The sequence below is a fragment of the Aulonocara sp. 'chitande type north' Nkhata Bay genome, linkage group LG12 (assembly GCF_057382095.1).
Source record: "Aulonocara sp. 'chitande type north' Nkhata Bay isolate Kocher_YH1m ecotype deep benthic linkage group LG12, A_spYH_male_GT1.1, whole genome shotgun sequence".
NCBI lineage: Eukaryota > Metazoa > Chordata > Actinopteri > Cichliformes > Cichlidae > Aulonocara > Aulonocara sp. 'chitande type north' Nkhata Bay.
In genome coordinates, this window is record NC_141355.1 from 17,092,535 (window position 1) to 17,110,920 (window position 18,386).

The 18,386-nt window shown below is 41.1% G+C and overlaps 2 protein-coding genes across 7 annotated transcripts; one reads left to right on the plus strand and one right to left on the minus strand.

The window, feature by feature from the left end:
• Positions 1–15: 15 nt before the first annotated feature.
• Positions 16–12,253, minus strand: rhobtb2a (Rho related BTB domain containing 2a). 4 transcript variants are annotated; one of them, XM_086313921.1, is made up of 11 exons: positions 12,155–12,253; positions 11,901–12,045; positions 7,559–7,760; positions 7,359–7,462; positions 7,082–7,267; positions 6,039–6,979; positions 5,818–5,936; positions 5,056–5,206; positions 4,856–4,944; positions 3,875–3,980; positions 16–3,760 (listed from the first exon to the last, which is right to left on the minus strand). In XM_086313921.1, the coding sequence occupies exons 2-11, from the start codon at positions 11,918–11,920 to the stop codon at positions 3,555–3,557; spliced, it is 2,124 nt and encodes a 707-aa protein (XP_086170047.1). In that variant the 5' UTR covers positions 11,921–12,045; positions 12,155–12,253; the 3' UTR covers positions 16–3,554. The 4 variants fall into 4 exon arrangements, with proteins under 4 accessions (XP_086170047.1, XP_086170046.1, XP_086170048.1 ...); XM_086313920.1 differs by lacking the exons at positions 11,901–12,045; positions 12,155–12,253 and adding an exon at positions 9,442–9,818; XM_086313922.1 differs by lacking the exons at positions 11,901–12,045; positions 12,155–12,253 and adding an exon at positions 9,230–9,266.
• Positions 11,072–17,921, plus strand: ido1 (indoleamine 2,3-dioxygenase 1). Of its 3 annotated transcripts, none has more exons than XM_086313927.1 (10): positions 11,072–13,487; positions 14,087–14,182; positions 14,283–14,372; positions 14,488–14,606; positions 14,706–14,720; positions 14,816–14,915; positions 15,036–15,153; positions 16,356–16,407; positions 16,509–16,657; positions 16,745–17,921. In XM_086313927.1, the coding sequence occupies exons 1-10, from the start codon at positions 13,392–13,394 to the stop codon at positions 17,140–17,142; spliced, it is 1,233 nt and encodes a 410-aa protein (XP_086170053.1). In that variant the 5' UTR covers positions 11,072–13,391; the 3' UTR covers positions 17,143–17,921. The 3 variants fall into 3 exon arrangements, with proteins under 3 accessions (XP_086170053.1, XP_086170050.1, XP_086170052.1); XM_086313924.1 differs by having other exon boundaries at positions 11,073–13,487; positions 14,253–14,372; XM_086313926.1 differs by lacking the exon at positions 14,706–14,720 and having other exon boundaries at positions 11,073–13,487; positions 14,253–14,372.
• Positions 17,922–18,386: the final 465 nt, after the last annotated feature.

Here is an 18,386-nt window from a genome sequence, read left to right on the forward strand (position 1 = left end):
TCCACCATACCGGACTCCACGTGTTGCTCTTTGTTTATTTAGTAAATATTATTTACACGTTTTCAAGAACACATGCTACAGAATTTCATATTTATAGCTCCCAAACAATAAAAACAGCTCTTGAGAACGAAGACAAAGAAAATAAAAACCTGGTGACTAAACAAAGTGTCATCCAGGTTTTGAACACTGAGAAAACATTCAAGTTTTTTTTCTTTTCTTTTCTGTTATTGTTTTTTTTTTTTTTTTAATTTTATTTAATATTCAACCATTTCTGATCAAGGCCTCTTAAACTATGCAGTAGTGATTGTGCAGCATATAATATATATTCCTGGTGCTGCTAAAGCTCCCTTTGGTTTGTGCTTCTCTGCAGCTGTGATATTAGCACCCAAACAAATGGAAAAGGGCCCCAGTAGTAACTAATTTATAATTCATGATCTTATTTTTCTTCTTCTTTATTTTAACCTGATGTTGTCTACTTCTTCATCTAATGATGTTGCAGTACCCTTTAATGCAATTTGAAGAGAACCCGGTGCTACAAAGCAGTGCAAGTTTATACTTTCAAAGTCAGACATTTCATTATGCATAGTACAAAACAGTATGTATGTTAACCTATGCTATAGCTTGTATCGATTGCTATGTCGAGTTCGACTTGCAGAAGTCAAATATATATGTATTTACATTTAGAGTTACCATCTAGCTTCCAGTGTCCACACTATCTTAGCATTTTGCTACTATGCAGTCTCAGAAATTGGAGCTCAGTGGAGTACATAAAGAAACTTTAAAATAATGAAACAAAATTTTGAAATCCCTGCATTAATTTCATGGTTAATGTCACAAATTTGATGGTTTCTCATTAGTCTAGTGTGGCCTTAATAGCCAGAGTCTTTAATCTTGTCGTTCAGCTTTAAACAAACAAACAAAATCATAAACCTTTAGCAGTGTTCAAACTGACACACACTCACTGGACTCTTCGAATCACACACTGACTGATTGCTTTATATCCAAATTATGGATTATGTACATTTATAGATACACACACAGCCTAGAGAGCACCATTATAGCTTACGATATAGCAAACAAACTAGTGACCACAGTAACACTACTTTACATTCAATAGCACACACTACAGTACACTGTACATTAAGGCATGAGGTGTTCTTGATGCAAAACAGCAGAAGATTCGCTGAGAAATGCGATGCACTGAGGAATGGAAACCATGTCTTAACGAACGATGAACTTCATCAGTCCTACCATCAAGGCAAGCTATAGCAATATAGACCCTCCTGCTGCTAAAGTACACCAAACTGTATTTTGAGTTATCTAAACACTATCTATTACTCAAATAATTGAGCACTTAAAAACATTCAGAATTAGAATAAAATCAGAGGGTCATCAGCCTTCTGGTGTTTGCTGTCATCTATGCTGCTGATTAAAATTCCTAAAAATGAAAGTTCTCAATTTTTTCTTTGCTTAACAACAGATGATTTAATATAAAAGACAGCAATTTAAAGATACCGCTTCGAACACCAGGACCACCACTCTGATATGCGTTACATTTTTAAACGACTGCAAATTAATGTCTTCTATTTTGGCGGGGCTCTGTTCATGCAGTGTAGTTATTACTCAAGGAATTAATACAAGCAATACATTTAGCCTTTTTCACTGAATTAATTCATACCACTTAATTATTTTAAACTCTTTTCTTGGCTCTAATTATGTCTACTTAAAATGCAGTTGAAAAGAATTATCATAATGGATTAAAGCAAGCCTGAAAAGCAAATGCTGGAACTGATTCTTTTACATAGCATTAGCATGTTTTATGAATGTAGATCTTTATAATGCAATGTGTCTACTTTACTATCCTATTTTACTAGTAGTCAACTGTATATTTGAACTGCCTGTAAATTGTATGTATAGTAAGATATATAATGGAGGTAAGCACAATGAGTATTAAACAAGTTTGTAGCTGCACAGTAACTAAATGCAAGTCAGATGAGTCAAGTCTGTATTCAGTGTGTGTGTATTACTCGGTAATACTGTATAATTCTGCTCACTGCCTGCAGTGCACATTTTTAGGTAACAGCACATTAGAGTGATGCAAGTTACTTGCAGTTGATATATTTTTTTTACAATTTACAATACCACCCATCTTCACTGAGCGCCGTGACTGCTGATCGAAATGCTGCAGCCCTTCTGACAGTCAAGTACAACCGTAGATGACAGCTCTGAACGTATACTGTGAGGCGTGCAAAACAAATCAAGAAAAATGATTTGATTGAAACCTTTTCACAACTGTTTTGGAAACATTTTGAACATCTTAGCAATGCAGCCAGTTCCCAGTTCCTTTAAAAGAAATAATAAAGATCTGTTTGAGTGTGTCATGATGCCAAACTGTCCTTAACGCTGTTCAAAAGGATGCCAATACTGGAAGTTCGTGTGTGTGTTTGTCTCTGCAGAGAAGAGTCCAGAAAGTGCTGGGTGTGTAGAAGATGTACTGATGAATTCACATGAAGGGCCGTGAGGAGGCCTCATGCATGCGCGAGTCTTACATATCCAAATGCAACCTCTAATCAACTAAGATCAATCGCTAAAGCCTAAATCATCACCAGAGAGAGAGAGAGATACACATCGCTGTCACAGAGTCCACGTGGTCTCTTCAACTCCAGAAATGCAGCTTTGTGGGAAACTAGCGGAAACCTTCAGTGAAGAACTGATAAAAATCCTCATTGAATGACACGTAGTAAATATTATTGATCTGGTTTGTTTTTGCTGGCATTTTACTGAAAAGACTGATTCTTTCTCTGATTTGGGATCTCTTGTGTCTCCGGACACTGAATCAATTCATGTAAACGACAGCCCTTTTGTGACAAGAGGACACAAATCACAAATTGATTGTGTCCAGGCTTGCATCGCCTTCAGTGATGCAAGCTGTACACATTCAAAAATAGAACGACTGTACAAAAATATACATGAGTAGAAGTTGCCAGTATTTTATAACTTATGCATCCACGATAATAATAGGCATGATCGGAGTAACTGTTTCCAGGTAGGCCATGCTATTGTTACATCCTGTGTGTTATATCTCTGAGACTTAAATTCTGTGTTGAATTGCTGGTTGTTGCAGCTGATTAGCAGCACTTGGTTATCAGTTCAATGTAACTGATGACACCACGGGTGAAAGGTTCTGTGCCAGCAGAGTCCTGTTTTTTAAACTTAAAACTCAGGTGGCAGAACGCACAACAATCCACGTGAGGTGATATTTGCGCCAGATATACTGTACCGTTTGTCAGTAAGGTTCATATCACTGAGATTTGAGTCTCGCGTATAACAAGCTAAAAATCTAAGAAACAAAACTCATTACTTTGACCGCTAGACTGAGCTGAGCTTGGAAACCTGGAGTGCTGTTTGACTGCAGAGGTAAGCAAACAGTAAATGTAACTGTGTGCCTGAATAATTGGGGCATATCTAGCCAGCAGCGCTTATGTTTGACTGGAGCTTTTACAGCTTGCATCCACACTGACGCGCTGCAGAGTGGGCCTCTCCTTACCACTCCGTCAGATGACTGCAGATGAGCCAGAAGATGGAGAGTTCGAGTTAGGGGAAGAAGGAAGGTTCCAGAAGAGCCACTTGCGTTTACACTGCCTCCTCTGGTACAGGTAGTCCTCCTTGTCGCGCTCTTTGCGTGCCCTTTGGTAGTGGTCGTCTTCTTTCAGGTACCACACCGGCGGCCAGCGATGTTTCTCAAAGTATTCTTGGTTCTCTGAATCACAATAAATATTTTCAAGACAATCTTTTCTTTAGTTACTCTCTGTCTCACACTGGTGTTCGCTACTAATGAGAGGAGAGCATTAAAGATTAATCAGATGTTTGTTACCTGCAGACTTGGCCTTCATATCTCGGGGAAACTTGCGGCAGATGCTGTTGTAGTTGGTACAGATGTGGTGAAGACACCAGCCAGTGAGCTGCTGGGCACCGTGGAACTGTCAGCACACAAAGTCATATATCATCACTCTGTGTGTTTTGTTTTGGAGATAAAAAGCAGTGCTGGGGTTTGCTGACATGAAGTGCACATATTAAAAAAAACAATCTATATTTGGAGTACAGAGGCCATTTGAGTTGACCTTACATTTAGACTATCTTGTTTACACTTCTTTGTCAGAGCCATTAAGTAAATTTGTACTGCACTTAGAAGCTTAGTCATGGTAGCATTACTGTGCTAATTTTAGCATGCTGCAGTTAGCATGGCAACTAACAAAGTACAGCAGAAAGTAACAAATTCTAAGGATTCCAATATATATCAACAGTCTTTCTCCAATATATTTCCCACAAATCTACCCCTTTTCTTTTCCTTGCTAACAAGCGAAAACACAAACACACAGAAAACAAACAAAAAAAATCTAACAGCCATTAGCCAGTTTGATTTGTTTGCTATATTCTGGTCTGGCAAAGCAGGCGGCAGTGTAGTAATTAAAAAAAACAACATGAAAATTCATTTTAATGTTTGTGTTTCAGTGGTGAATTGCACCAAATAAATTAAAAATGAGCAAAATGAGCTTGCCGGGTAAATGGAAAATATACCCATTTGAAACTTAATGACAGGATGATGTACAGTGCTGAGCATGATTCCTGTCTCCCAGTTGCTCACTACACCAAAAATCCTTCAGCTAGGTAAGGGCAGTTTAATTTAATGTGTCTTTTGCCCCACCTACTGCCTGTGAAAACTATTTTAGCCTCAAGAGAAGTCCCCTCTGAGAAATGCCCTCATTAATAATAAAAAGAAAATCTATTTTGTCACAGCGTTGTGTAAGTGCGTTAAGAACAATCCCTGCTCGGAATGATTGGCAGGTCACACTACCTGGGCCATATCCAAGTACACCAGCACATCTCCATCGATGTCAGCCCCCATCATCGCCGCCTCCGTCAGCACTGTTACTGTGTAGAGTTCTGAAAGAAACATAAAAGTTGCTCTCTGTAGGCAACAGCTTGGAAGGGCACACTGCGGCTGCATGTCATACAATCCTGTACTTTACAGGAAAATGATACCAAATGTAATACCTGTAAGTGCAACCAGGTGGGGGAGGCAAAGTCGATTGGCAAGAACAATGAGCTCCATTGCATCCAGATCCGAGCGAGAACAAAAGCGGCCCGTGTACAGATATTCTAGCACAGCCCTCATACAGCTGCGAGTTGTGTTGGGGAACAGCACCTTAGGAGCAGAAAACATACAAAATATAACATGATTCAGGTCCTGAAGGATTCAGCAGGTGTGCACAGAGAGAGGAAGAGCGAGAAGGAATCTCCTGTACAACATTTTACACGATCAGACTACAAAAAATATTTACTTTTTGTGCAGCAAGAGAGGGACACATCGTGAGTTTCATAGGTGATCTAAATATAGCTTTACAGAGCTATCTGATACACTATGGATCATTTGAAAAGACACAATCTCAATTCCAAACGATCTAAAAACCTTTTCTCCTATCAGGCGTTTTATGAATCTGTAGTACTTTTAATTCATAGTAGAATCAGGCACAATTAGCAGGCCTCAGAGAACTGCAGTACACTTGGATCACAAAGCCAGTGTAATTGTATTAGAGCAGATTTGCAGTCCTCTAATTATACTTTTTACACACTTCACGTAGTCCATTGGTGTGCTACACGAGCCACTTTGTGTATTTGAGATGTGCTACACAAGTGTGCTTTCTTTAATTATAAGCTAATTAAATGCACTTTTATTTGACTGGTAATGAGTATGTAACTATAAATGCTGAACTACGTGTTTCATACAGGGCTGATTTTAGCCTGTCCTCGACTCACCTCTTTGGTGCAGCTCTCAACAAAAGGCCCGCCAAACATAGCTGCCATCCAGTCACAACTAGAGATGAGTAAAGGCTTGTGGGCCATGATCGTCCCATCATCTAGCTTGAAAACTACATCTGCAACGCAGAAGTGAGAGCTAGTAAAACCTCACTTACACTGGCATCCACTCTACTTCAAGCTGGGCAGACAAACAAATACATGTAATGATTTGCTCTCACCAGAAAAAGTGCCTTTGGCCAAGCACTCTTTGACTCTGTTTGTCCGCCGCACATGGAAGGCTTTGGTGATTTCTTGGTTCATGAAGGCTTCATTGTTGAGTATGTTTGCCACCATCATCCGCAGGTCAAAGACCTCCAGCAGCTCAGCGATGTGAGCAATGTGCATTAGCTCTTTTTCATTCTCGTCTAGCTGGCCAGTGTACAAGTAGCGAAGAACTGCTCGAAAAGGACCGAGCTGCATGGACTGGTCCATGTGGACTACAGTCATAGGCCTGGGGCTGTATGTTATGGGGTCGTCCACAAGCTCTTCCTGGATGCTGACAAAGGCTCGGCTCCACGAGGAGAGCAGTCTGCCCCGCCGGGCGACCTCGGAGTCTTTCAAGGTCCCATCACTAGTGCAGGCCCTCAGGTTGGCCTTGTCTCCATCATCGCTGCTCTCACAAACATCAAAGCTTGCGGCACGCATCAGCAGCTCTCGCCCAGAGATCGGACCCCGAGGGGGCTTTTCGGTCTCCTCATTTTGCATGTCCATAATAAAGAGGTCGTAGAACTTTGAAGAGGATGTCGCCAGGTATATCTTGTGTGCGAAAATCTTTTGTCGCTCCTGCAGGACCAGGATGACATCGGCACAGTGTGGGTCCTCGAGAAGACCGGCTGGATGCTCCTCTGTGGTGGTAGGGGGAGGTGGCACAGTGATTATAGGTGGGGGAGGTTTTGGTGGCAAGAAGGGTGCCTGAAGGAGAGGTCGCTGGACATTTCTGAGGTGAGATTTCCAAAACTGCAGGTGGCGGCGTGAAATGAGCGCAGCTCGGATGGCGTTATCAAAGACGTCCTTGACTCCAAACTGAGCAACAACACTGGTTTCATAGTATGGTACTCCCAGCTCTTTGGCCACCTCCCGGCCTCTTTCTGGGGGAAGAATCTCACTGGATTTTATTGGTCTGAAAAATAACATATCAGAAGTTAATCGGAAGTAAATCAACCTTTCGGCCATGAAACTTGAAGGTTCTTGCATATAGAGAGATAAATGCAAAACTGAGTACCTAGCTAAAGGCCTCCGTGCCCTGTTCACTGCCTCCAGGTCAGCATAGCGCAGGTCCAGCTGACAGCCTACCAAGATGACAGGAGCACGGGGACAGAAGTGTTTGATCTCAGGGTACCACATAGTCTTTACATGGTACAGAGAGTTGGGATTGGCGATTGAGAAGCACAAGACCACAACATCAGACCTGAAGGGAAGCCAGAGGGCAAACTTGCTTATTTCAGGTAAGATGAAAGCAACTGATGGTAAAAAGACCATAGAATTTCACATTTTCCCACCTGCCGTATGCAAAACGCCGGTCCTTATGATGGTCTCCAAAAGTATCCCAAAGGCGGAGTGACACACTGACATCATCCACAACATCTCTTGAGCGCTCCAAAACCTGATAGATGCCAAAAAAATATTTGTATTTCTACAACCACCAGCTTCTCTATATCAAGGGACAAAAAACCCAAACTATTTGAGCTTTCTTACTCACCTCCTGGCATACTCTGTATTGGTCAATTGCCCAGACCGTGGGTACATGTGTGGCGAGTAACTGGTACTGAGTCAGGGTGGCATTGCAGGCCCGGGCGCAGATGAGGCGGGTCTTCCCAACTGCATTGTCTCCTACCACCACACACTTGATAGTTTCAACGTTTGGTCTCTCATAGTCCATATCAGAATCCGTCAGCTGGGGCCTGTCAGAATATAAAGGTGTGCAGAAAGTCGTGTATTAGCACTTTCAGTCCTATACTACCCTGCCATGAACGCTACAGGGACAGACACTGACAAGGCTTCATCTGCACTGCTAATTCTGCCTGCAGAGCTATCAGGGGATGGTCTCGTGACTTCCTTGTGTCTATTCACAGGTTCCCTTTTATTGTTCCTGATGTAGAAAAGAATGAAAGTACTGAGCAAACAACAACGGGAAATATACAGCAAATCAGAGCTAGGCGATAGGTTGGTTTTATTCAACCTTAATTAAAAGGTAGAGAAAAGGCACTCTTAGTTTCAAAAGAGTTAAATAAGTTTAAATGCTACTGCTCCTCTTTTAATAAAGGCTGCTGCAATGCTACATGTGTGACACATCCCTGCAATTCTTCCAACCATCAGCAAACCTAAAATTCCCTTTCTTTTTTCCCCATGTCATTACATCTCAAGCATAGCACCCCAACCTTATACCTCAGAGCTTATAACTTAAGTCATCACAGCCCTCATGCATGCGGCATGTACCTAAATGAAACAATAGGAATAGGTAAACAGACTATTTCTGTGTCTTGAAAATGGTTGCTGACGATTTAGGTCGCTGTTCCAGTTTCCAAGGGAACTGTGGTTGGTGTCAGTGTGTTAGACCCTATATCAGACAAGCCTCTGTGATTTATGCTCTTTTTTTGATTTGATGTATAGAGACAACGCCACTGTTACGTGTCGTAACGTGATTTTGAACCATCTGAAACCCAAGTCACGCCATGTTTAATTTACACATCCAGAGCTTACACGAATAAACAAGAAATCTCCATCCGAGCCCCCCCCCCCCCCCCCCCCCCTCTTGAAAGCGTAAGCGGACTGGAATATAGCCTCCATTCATATTTATATTCTCAGATAGTGCTGCCTTCTTATGAATGAAGCCAGCTACCCCTACCTGGAAGTCAAGTGCCCACTATCAGGAAAAAACAAAAAAGCAGCTCCCTTTCTAAAGCATAACTTCTGCTGTTCTTATACTAAAAGGACTTTCTATCCAAAACACTTTTGCAGCATCATTTGCTTACTTTGGTTCACACAGTGCTCTAAATATTACTATCAAGGGTTACTATGATTTCTTTGCCTCATGGTCACTTTGTAGCCATTCATAAAAAAATCGGGCTCTTCATTCACTGCATAGTCCGCATCACCATAGGCTTCTCTCACCTTTCAAAACAACTCGCAGTCTGACCTTAGGCTGGGCCTGTCTGATACTATAGAGATACCCCGCCCCTACAATTGCTCATTCAAATGCCCTTTCCTGTTACAGACTACAATGCGCAACTCACGAATTAATTAATGATTTTTTAAAATGTGGTGAGATATACTATATAACGCACAGTGCCTTAAGTCGATCATCTTAAAAACACATTTTTTAAGGAGCCTCGGTTATCTGCCATAACAAGGATGATAAAAACGTGCATACCCTACCAGAAGGACCGAACAGTGCCTCCCTCCACCACCGAGACACTAGTCATGAGGCTCTGCTGCATTACACGTTATGTAACGCCCCGTCACTGACTCTTGAGCCTGTTTATCCGGCTCCGAGTTCATCGCAAAAACCAGCCTCCCCCCATAAAATAAGCGAATTAAAACCACTCTGACGCTGTGGTCATAACGGTTGCCGACCATCCTTACCGCAACATAAGGAAGTGCTGCATCGGGTTGGTCGATGAACGAGATAAAAAGCAGGGCTCCATCGGATGCGTCTTGCACCTGACGGCAGCTCGTATTTAACTTCATCTTCAAGGCGAGGTGAACGAGGCTTGGAAATAGCCGATGTTTCAGGAAAGGTGCTCTGGATCGGTGTGACGAGCCCGATGGCACTGGCAGAAACGCGGACGCTGAGGTGAAGTCTAACGGTGCGATGCAGAGCTGCAGCCCTGGCCGTCATAGACCCACCTCCACTTACTGGATGGCCTGCGTAGCTAATAATAGGCAGGCGCACAGACGGGAAAAAAAAGAAAAAAGAAAACCCCCAAACCTATTTATTACAAAACACTGATCCGCTCATACTTTATTTAGCCCAGGTTATGATTAATTCATGCAACCCGCGAGACCTCGGACACGTTAAGCATGAATGATCAGCTCCCTTCTAATCATAGTGGTGTAAGAAGGGGTGTGTCAGGTGGATTTACAGCGGAGAAAGACCAGGGATTAACTTTTGAATGCATGTATACACTAAAACACACACACACTCACACACCCTACACGTGCAGCAACTTGCAGGCATGTCGGATACACGACAAAAACGGAATAAATTCCTGTTTGTTTAAGACATAAGAGACTTCACTGTAATTGTGACACTACCACACCATGAAAACGAAGTTACTAATTGTATTGAGTACAATCTAAGTAAATAAATTAATTAATAAAAAAAACCCACAACAATAAGAAAAAAATAATAACAATCTAACTAAAAAACGCTTAAACACTAATAGAAATTAAGAAATAATACAAATATATTAAAGGAAATACACAGACTTTAGCAGACTTTTGAGACTCTGTCCCTTTTTTACAAGTTGTTATGAAGTGCACATTTTATATTTTGATATGACTCACATTATCACTACAAATACGTTAACTGTTAACATTTGCCTCGTCATTACAGTGTCACGCAATGTTCCCTCTAAGCTGCGCGCGTGCGCAATTGCGCAATGCTGGCACGGTCTCTGCGCACAAAAAATCTGCGTTGCGCACAAAAAAATCTAACCTGATTTGAAATTAAAATTGAAACTTTAACAATTCTGTTTTGCAGTGTTAGTCAGTAAGTGACTGGCTGCGCCAGTGGGCTAAAGCAGTTAATTAAAAGTAGTCTAACATAAATGTAAATGTTGTAATTAATAATTAGCCAATTAATTAATAAACCATGTAACTTGGATGGATTCGATGCTGGCGTGACCACAGTGGACATGTCTACTGATGTTGCTCACAGTGGTCCAAGGGACCGCTCAGGGAGTTTGTGTGTTCGCTCAGACACATGAAAAATTAGAGGGAACATTGGTCGCAAGCACATACTTTGACTTTTAAATTCCCAAATTTGAATTATTTTTCTTTCATATTACCAAAATGATTCTGTTTGGAGCTTCTTACTTAGCAATAAAGACCCAAGAGACCTACGAGAGTCGTAGGTCTGTAAGTCACCGCCGTTCATCAGTTTGTGTTAAAGCTTTTATTTTCAGCATTAAAACAACTGTGTTCAGTGAATCAGATTCTCCTGGATTTACTTGACATTTATCATAATCACCATATGTTAGGTATTTTAGTACCATGGGAGCATTTACTGGATATTGTTTTATAGTGACATTATGCAGGAAAACTCTGTCATTCAATAAGGCCCCTTTTGTTTTAGTTATTTTTCTCTTTGACCCAAGAATTGATGTGTGAGAATCACAGGCTGGTACAAGGTTGAAATACCACAGAGATCACTCCCTCAGCTACATTAGTTTCTTAATCTTTTAGACGCCTGTTGAAGGCCAAATGGTTTGTTTCAGATTTCACTAATGTAAGAACTCTTCGTTTTGTGCCTTGAAAATATGTCGCTGAGATAATCACAATTGTAGCTGAACTAATAAACTACACAAAGGATGCTTCTTCACCCATGGGCAGGAAGACGCTGCCTTATCTTGGTCTGTACTGGTTTAAACTGATAAATCTGCTGTCTCATGAATTTTACCCTCTATATAAACTGTTGTACTTGTGAATAAAGTTGAGTCACTTTGGGAAGACAATCTAAAGCAGTCTCTGTTTTCTTGTTCTCCCAAGCTGCTCCCGAGCTCGTACTAACACGCTGAATGGCATGCTTGAATATTACTTGAGAATATATTTGACTGTGTTACAGACTAAGGGACATTCTCTGCTGATAGGTGAAGGTACATTCTCTGCTGATAGACGTCCACGCCTCGGAGGAAGCCGATCCACGGAGTAGGCCCTGGAAACAGTTTCCTTCACCATACATCATCCTTCAGTGTCAGCAGCTAGCTAATGTCAGCTATTTAACTGCAAAAACATATCAATGGATCTAATTGGCAGGAAGTTTAGCTATTGTTTAACTTCAGTGATTTAACACACACGCACAAAAGAAAAAAACAACTCACTCATGGGTACTGACAGCCATGGTTTCCAAAGTTAAGGCCTACTAAAAGTGAGTTTGCACTGTCAGTGAAGTAGCACTTCCTTAAAGTCCAGCTCCCTGGCAGACCGCTGTTGTCCTCAGCCTCAGTGTTCCAGTTATTTTGTCATCTGTGTTAGAAAGCACAACAATGCAGTCTGGTGTTTGTTATCTATGTTTCAGAAGCAAGAGGATCAAATTACAGCTGACCTTTACACCGACTTGCAAATGTTACAATACCGAAGCTTACGTGGAGTTGCTCAAAAAGAAATCAGACCGCTGAGCTGATTTTAACAAAGAAACTTCTCCAACAGATTCATGTCCTAGTGCGGGTTCATTTCATTCAGTATTTCCAAAACACGTGACAAATCGCAAAGTGAAATGCCGGTTTGTTGGCGCTCTGGAGCACTGAGTATTACTGGCCTGATTCATTTACTGTTCACGCACATACACTGTGCGGTGCATGGTTTGGTTTAAGGAAACTGCAGTGCTCAGTCTCCTCCAGCAGGTGAGGCTGACAGTCTAAATTTGACTTAATCCTCTTTTATATAGAGGGTAGAGAAAGTCCCTTCAAAATAAAAGCCACGCGGCATAAAATGTTATAGGCAAGGCAAGTTTATTTATATAGCACAATTCAACAAGGTGATTCAAAGTGCTTTACAGAGACATTAAAAAACAAAAATAATAAAAAGCATGATTTAAAATTGATTAAAAAAACAGTAAATAAAATCAGTAGTTAAAATATAAGTTTTGAAATTTAAGCTTAAAAGTGTGGATTTGGTGCTTTATTCAAATGCAGCTGAGAATAGGTGAGTCTTCAACCTGGATTTAAATAAACTGAGTGTTTCAGCTGATCTGAGGCTTTCTGGGAGTTTGTTCCAGATATATGGAGCACTTTTGTTTAAGTAGCAGTCTTTTATAGCTCTCAGTCAAAACATAAAGAGCGTGTTATCTTCAGGATATGAATACAAATTGAAAAAGACACGCCTACGCACGTTATTAACTCATTATTAGCGTATTTATTTATTGTTTCAGATGAATCTGCTGTCAAAGAGTTCTTAAACAAAAGGCTGATAAACAAATGATTGTGCTTTTGTAAAAGTAACATATCTGTTCCTTATTTGTTATCAGTTACGTTCCTGATAACCCGTAGGAAATGTGGGAAAACAACAAGGCGTTTTTTTTTTTTACAACATGCAAAGCATCCCAACTGGCTTTAGTTTCTTCTTTGCATAACTTTAACAGTTTGGACGGTTATAGATCAACCAAGCGTGACACCGATTATTTGTTTCATACTATATGATTCACAAAGTGAAGTATTGATTTTCTACAGTTGGAATTGTGCAACAGCAGAACTCAGGTATAAAGGTTGTGTAAGCAATACCTTTGTGCTCAAGTCCAGCCAGACTGGGGTGTCCGGGATCATTCAGCTTGTCAGAGGATCATTGCAGTTTTTGGTGCTTGCTTTGTTTTCTCTATGGCTTCTGCTGAAACAGACCAGACCAAAGCTCTCTTCTCTCTGAAGTCCTACCATGTCTCAGAAGAACTCGGCTTCATCCTTCCAGATCCTTTGGTACGTTGAAAAGCTCTTTTGAAGTTCTGTGTGTGTTATTTTAGCTTTGCTTGTTTCAAGTTTGTGATGTAACATTATTACATTTTATTCACATTGTATTACTTAAAAACCAAACCTTTAATAAGAATTTGCCAATTACATTAATCCTTATAGCGCCAAAAAAGCTGTTATAAAAATATTAACTTTAGTATTGATTGAGACCAACAAAGATGAAGGAAGTGAGCATTATTCCTGGAAGACGTTTACAAAATCACATTTTTGCATATAGAAGAGAGCAAAAATGGAGAGAACAATAATGTTCATAACTTCTGTAGTCAGAAATAAAACATGAAGCACAGTGATGGATGGGAGAACTGGTTCCTAAAAAAGAAGCTTAGTAAGTTAAGGTCCTGCTTGGACACAAGCACACAACACACATGATGGTCACAAGTTGTGAACATTTTATTTTGAGCCCCTTGAGCCATTTGGATTTTAGTGAATTTGTTGCTTTGCCATTTGAGGACAACATGAACTTGGATTTGTTTGCATTTTACACCAACTACAGTTGTGTTAAATGGTACTGACCAACATTAACATTTTCTCATGATGTGCATTTAAAGGAAGAGCTTCCACCTTATTACCAGCCATGGATGGATATCGCCCTGAGAATCCCAGAGCTTGCGCAGTCCCACGAGTTGCGCTCCCGTATTAACAAGGTATTTATAATGACAAGCACCATTCACGATGACTGTGAAGCAGTTGCTCAGTACAGTTGTCTATGACCAGATGCCACTGCTGAGCAGCAACTTTCTGCAGAAACACAAAGAGTTACGACTGGCCCACCTGGCTCTCAGCATGATGACCATGGGCTACGTCTGGGAGGAGGGAGAGAAAGATACAGTTGAGGTAACTAACTGTCTGTTAGTTTTTCTTTTTCTTTTGCCTCCTGTTTTCTGAATGCTACATGTTACCTTAAGTGATTCAGTTATTATGACTGATTTCTCTTTCATATTCTTTTAAGATATTGCCACGCAGTCTGGCTGTTCCATACTGGGAGGTGTCACAATGCTTAGGGCTTCCCCCAATTATCACACATGCAGATGCAGTATTGGCTAACTGGAAGAGGAAAGATCCTGACGGGTAAGGCCGCTAATCTCCTGCCAGCAGTTTGAGTAAACCCAGCAAATGTGTATAAATATGTCCTGTTTTTCATGTCCATCTGTATATCTGCTGTGCCAGGCCTTTCAACATGGAGTGAGTAAAATTCTGTTTCTGCACACAGTATAATACAATATGTGCTATCATACTATAATATGCACAAAGTTTCATGGCTTACATTTGTCAAACAGGAACCTGGAGTTGTTGGTCAGCCTCCCGGGTGGAGAAAGTGCCCGAGGTTTCTTCTTGGTCACTCTGCTGGTGGAGCTAGCTGGAGTTCCTGCGGTGAAGGTGAAGATACATTAAAAACAGGAAACATCCTAAAATGTGCACTTGATAATTGTTGTTAACTGACAAATATAAGGGCACCCTTAAAGCGAGGACATTTCTAACCGAACCACTGCTTTGTAGAATATTCCCACGGTGATCAATGGTGTGAGGTGTGGCGACACCGAGGCTGTGGCCAGAGGCTTGGAGATCATCAGCCGGTCTATTGAGGACATGACTGACGCACTCAAACTGATGCAAGGTACTTATTCAGATGTAAAACCTAAATGTGTTACAGCCTTTTTCCAAAAATGTTTGCACGTTATGTTATGTGAAGGCTGATGTGCAGGCAGGAGTGGTGGTAAGGAGGACCCAATGTGCAGACACTTGGAGGCAAACGTTAATTCAAAAAACTCAGCTTTATTGCTGGATGGTAGAAAACAGAAACCTAACTGAACTAAGAACATAAACTAAGCCCCAAACCAGTTGACAGGCAAACCACACAGCATGGTAGACAGTAGATCACAACACAGAGGAAAACACAGGGCTTAAATACACAGAGAGAGCAATCAGTGAATGAGAGACAGGAGAGAAACACAGCTGGGACAAATCAGGGCTAACGAGACAAGGGAAGCAAAACCAGATACATTAATATGAGACACGGACTTTCAAAGTAAAACAGGAAACATAACACAGAGACACGGACTTGACAAGGGGATACAGCTGACAGGGGAGACAGAGCAACTATAGAACACAGAAACATAAACCATAAGACAGAGAACTCTAACAAAGACACCAAAAGACTAGAAATGATAAATAATGGCAAAATCAAAGTTCAATAATAATGAAAACTCAAAACTCTGGGTCAACGACCCAGGTCTCCCAAAACATTATGCTGTAGACAGGGTTAGGGTTAGTTCAGGACATGGACTTGTTTAACTTTGGTCTTGCTTTTCTAATATGTATGGAATATGATGCGGTATGATTGCTGAAATGATGTTCTCTATCTTGTTTAAACAGTATGTATGTTTTTTTTTGGTTGAGTTGTTAACTGTGTTTCAAAAAGTGTTTTTATCCCTATGCAGTTAAATAATTTAGTATAGTTTGCAATGCAGTGGCAGCCGAGGGTCCAAAGATCACAGCTGTTTGTTGTTTGCTTTCAGCATACAAAGACTTCTCAGAGCTTTAAATGATGTTTAACACGGGTAGAAAACTCCCTTCCCTGAATCTTTTTAAATTTAAATTGGGAGTTATTTGTAAATGACTGAAACGTTTACCTGTGCTGTCTTGAAATGTATGACCCTGCCTCTTGCCCAAAGCCAGCTGGGATAGGTTCATTGATAAAGAAAGAAAAAAGTTTTTTAATGATTGCAAATGATTCAATTCTTGCCTTTTTCTTTTCTTTTTTTTCGTGATTATTGTAAAATGAATCCCATTAACAACTGTTTTCTTTTCTTCCCTAAGTGCATGTGGACCCTTCAGTCTTCTATGGCATTATGAGGATCTACCTGTCTGGGTATAGAAATCTATTGCTGTTTTCTCTCGATTCACATAGTTGCAAAGTGAAACATGTTTTTGAGACCTATGTGCGTGCCCGTGTCACATAATCATACTTAGATGGAAAGACAATCCGTGTATGCCAAAGGGGCTGGTTTATGAAGGGGTCCAGACAGCGCCGATGAGGTATTCAGGAGGGAGTGCTGCACAAAGCAGTCTGCTGCACTGTTTTGACGAGCTTCTGGGAGTCAAACATGAACCAAAAAGTGGTAAAAAGGCTGACGAATTGTCAATAACATGATCCCAACTGTGCCAGAGATGAATGTAAAGAATTCACTGCTTTTGTTTTTCCCCAGCTTCCTTTCTAATCTACATGAGGGACTACATGCCACCCCTTCACAAGAAACTGATCAACGACATCTCCTTGCAGCCGTCCCTGAGGAGTTTTGTCCAGCAGCAAGATCGCAAGGACCTCAACAATGTCTTCGATCTCTGTGTTAAAAAGCTGCTGGCTTTGCGCAGCTACCACATCAATGTCGTCAGCCGCTTTATCACAGTACCTGCTGCCCGTGCTCGACAACTGCGTGACCAAAACCACAACTCAGATGGCGAGATGATCAGCAGAGCACCCACAGCACTTGAGGAGAGGGGCACCGGAGGCTCAAGCATAATGTCTTTCCTAAAAACTGTGAGGGATCAAACAAAAGATACGTTGCTGCCCGAGGCGAGCAGAGAAATAAAACATCACAGCTGAACTGTCATCACAGAGGAACCGCGAGTCATGCAAATCAAATAAAACCACCAGAAAAATCAACTCTGATGACTTTCCGCACTATTTCACTTGTCTTTAAAAGGATAGCTTTTGGCAGAATGAAAGCGAGGGGCCTCTTTTGATTGTCTTCCATGTAGCTTTGGCGGGTCTGTAAACAAACCTCAGCCTAATAGACACGAGTGATACCCGTCAATCGATCCAAACCATGATTTAAACCACTACTGTTGCTTTCCATTACACGCAACCACTAATCGCTTCTTTAATCTGAACTGGAATGTGAAAAAAAGAGCATCATTTCAAGATCCAAATATTTTGATGACATTTAAACATTAAACAGTTGAAATCAGTACTAACACTCCTGTAATTTTGGTAAATGAGACTGAGAAACCAAGATCAAGTGTATTTTTCAAATCACAAAGATTTCTTGGTTTCTCCAGCCTGAAGATTATCTTAAATCATCCACCGCTGGTATGGAAGTAAAAACAACTGACTTTCTGCTTTTAAGTAAAATAATCAGGGAAAATAAAGTACTGCAGTACCGTGTGAAACCATGGTAGGGCACTAAAGGGCAGCATTACGATGAGCTACCAGAGTGGGCAGCCTATGAGAGAAGCAAGCCTGATTTGGCCTTGACAAGCAAAACTGACCCCATGATGATAATGTGTTATTCATTAATTGCAGTCTTGTGATGATGTATTGAAATTGACATCCACTCATTAAAGTACCAGGATGGAACCTGACTCTTCCATCTCAGAAAATAATCGTCCTTTGTTGTGTCTTAACTTCGTGGCACTGATTCAAAACAGGGTTGTCATGTCAGAACACAAAGCAGAGCAGAGACGCATCGACTTATCAGAGTGGTTACCTCAGCTATCCTGCCTTCTTCCTCCAGCCCACATCCAGCCCTCACATGCCCCACCATACTTCCTGAACCCACTGTGTGGAAAACCCAGGGCAATGAAGGGATGGATTGTGCCATGAATGGCTCATGCTGTGTAATCTTCTCCTTTCCTGGCTCATCTCCACTGGTATTTCATTACAATAACAGCCTCGCCAGATCAGATAAGAGAGATGGTGTGGCAATTAGACATGACAGTTTCCCCAACCTGAGTGACCTACTTTATCTTGAACTCTTTTCACATGCTGGTGAGCGGGAATGACAATAGAAGAGGCAAATGGAGAGAACACAATTACACACGCGGCCTGTGAAAGGTTTTAGCGTGAGA

Coding starts and splice junctions, on each gene's coding strand:
- rhobtb2a (XM_086313920.1), bottom strand. CDS start 9,503: ATGGAGCCCTGCTTTTTATCTCGTTCATCGACCAACCCGATGCAGCAC. Junction 6,980..7,081: donor GCACGGAGGCCTTTAGCTAG/GTACTCAGTTTT, acceptor GTTATTTTTCAG/ACCAATAAAATCCAGTGAGA. Junction 3,981..4,855: donor TGTACTTGGATATGGCCCAG/GTAGTGTGACCT, acceptor GTGTGCTGACAG/TTCCACGGTGCCCAGCAGCT.
- ido1 (XM_086313924.1), top strand. CDS start 13,392: ATGGCTTCTGCTGAAACAGACCAGACCAAAGCTCTCTTCTCTCTGAAG. Junction 13,488..14,086: donor TCATCCTTCCAGATCCTTTG/GTACGTTGAAAA, acceptor GTGCATTTAAAG/GAAGAGCTTCCACCTTATTA. Junction 16,408..16,508: donor ATGAGGATCTACCTGTCTGG/GTATAGAAATCT, acceptor AATCATACTTAG/ATGGAAAGACAATCCGTGTA.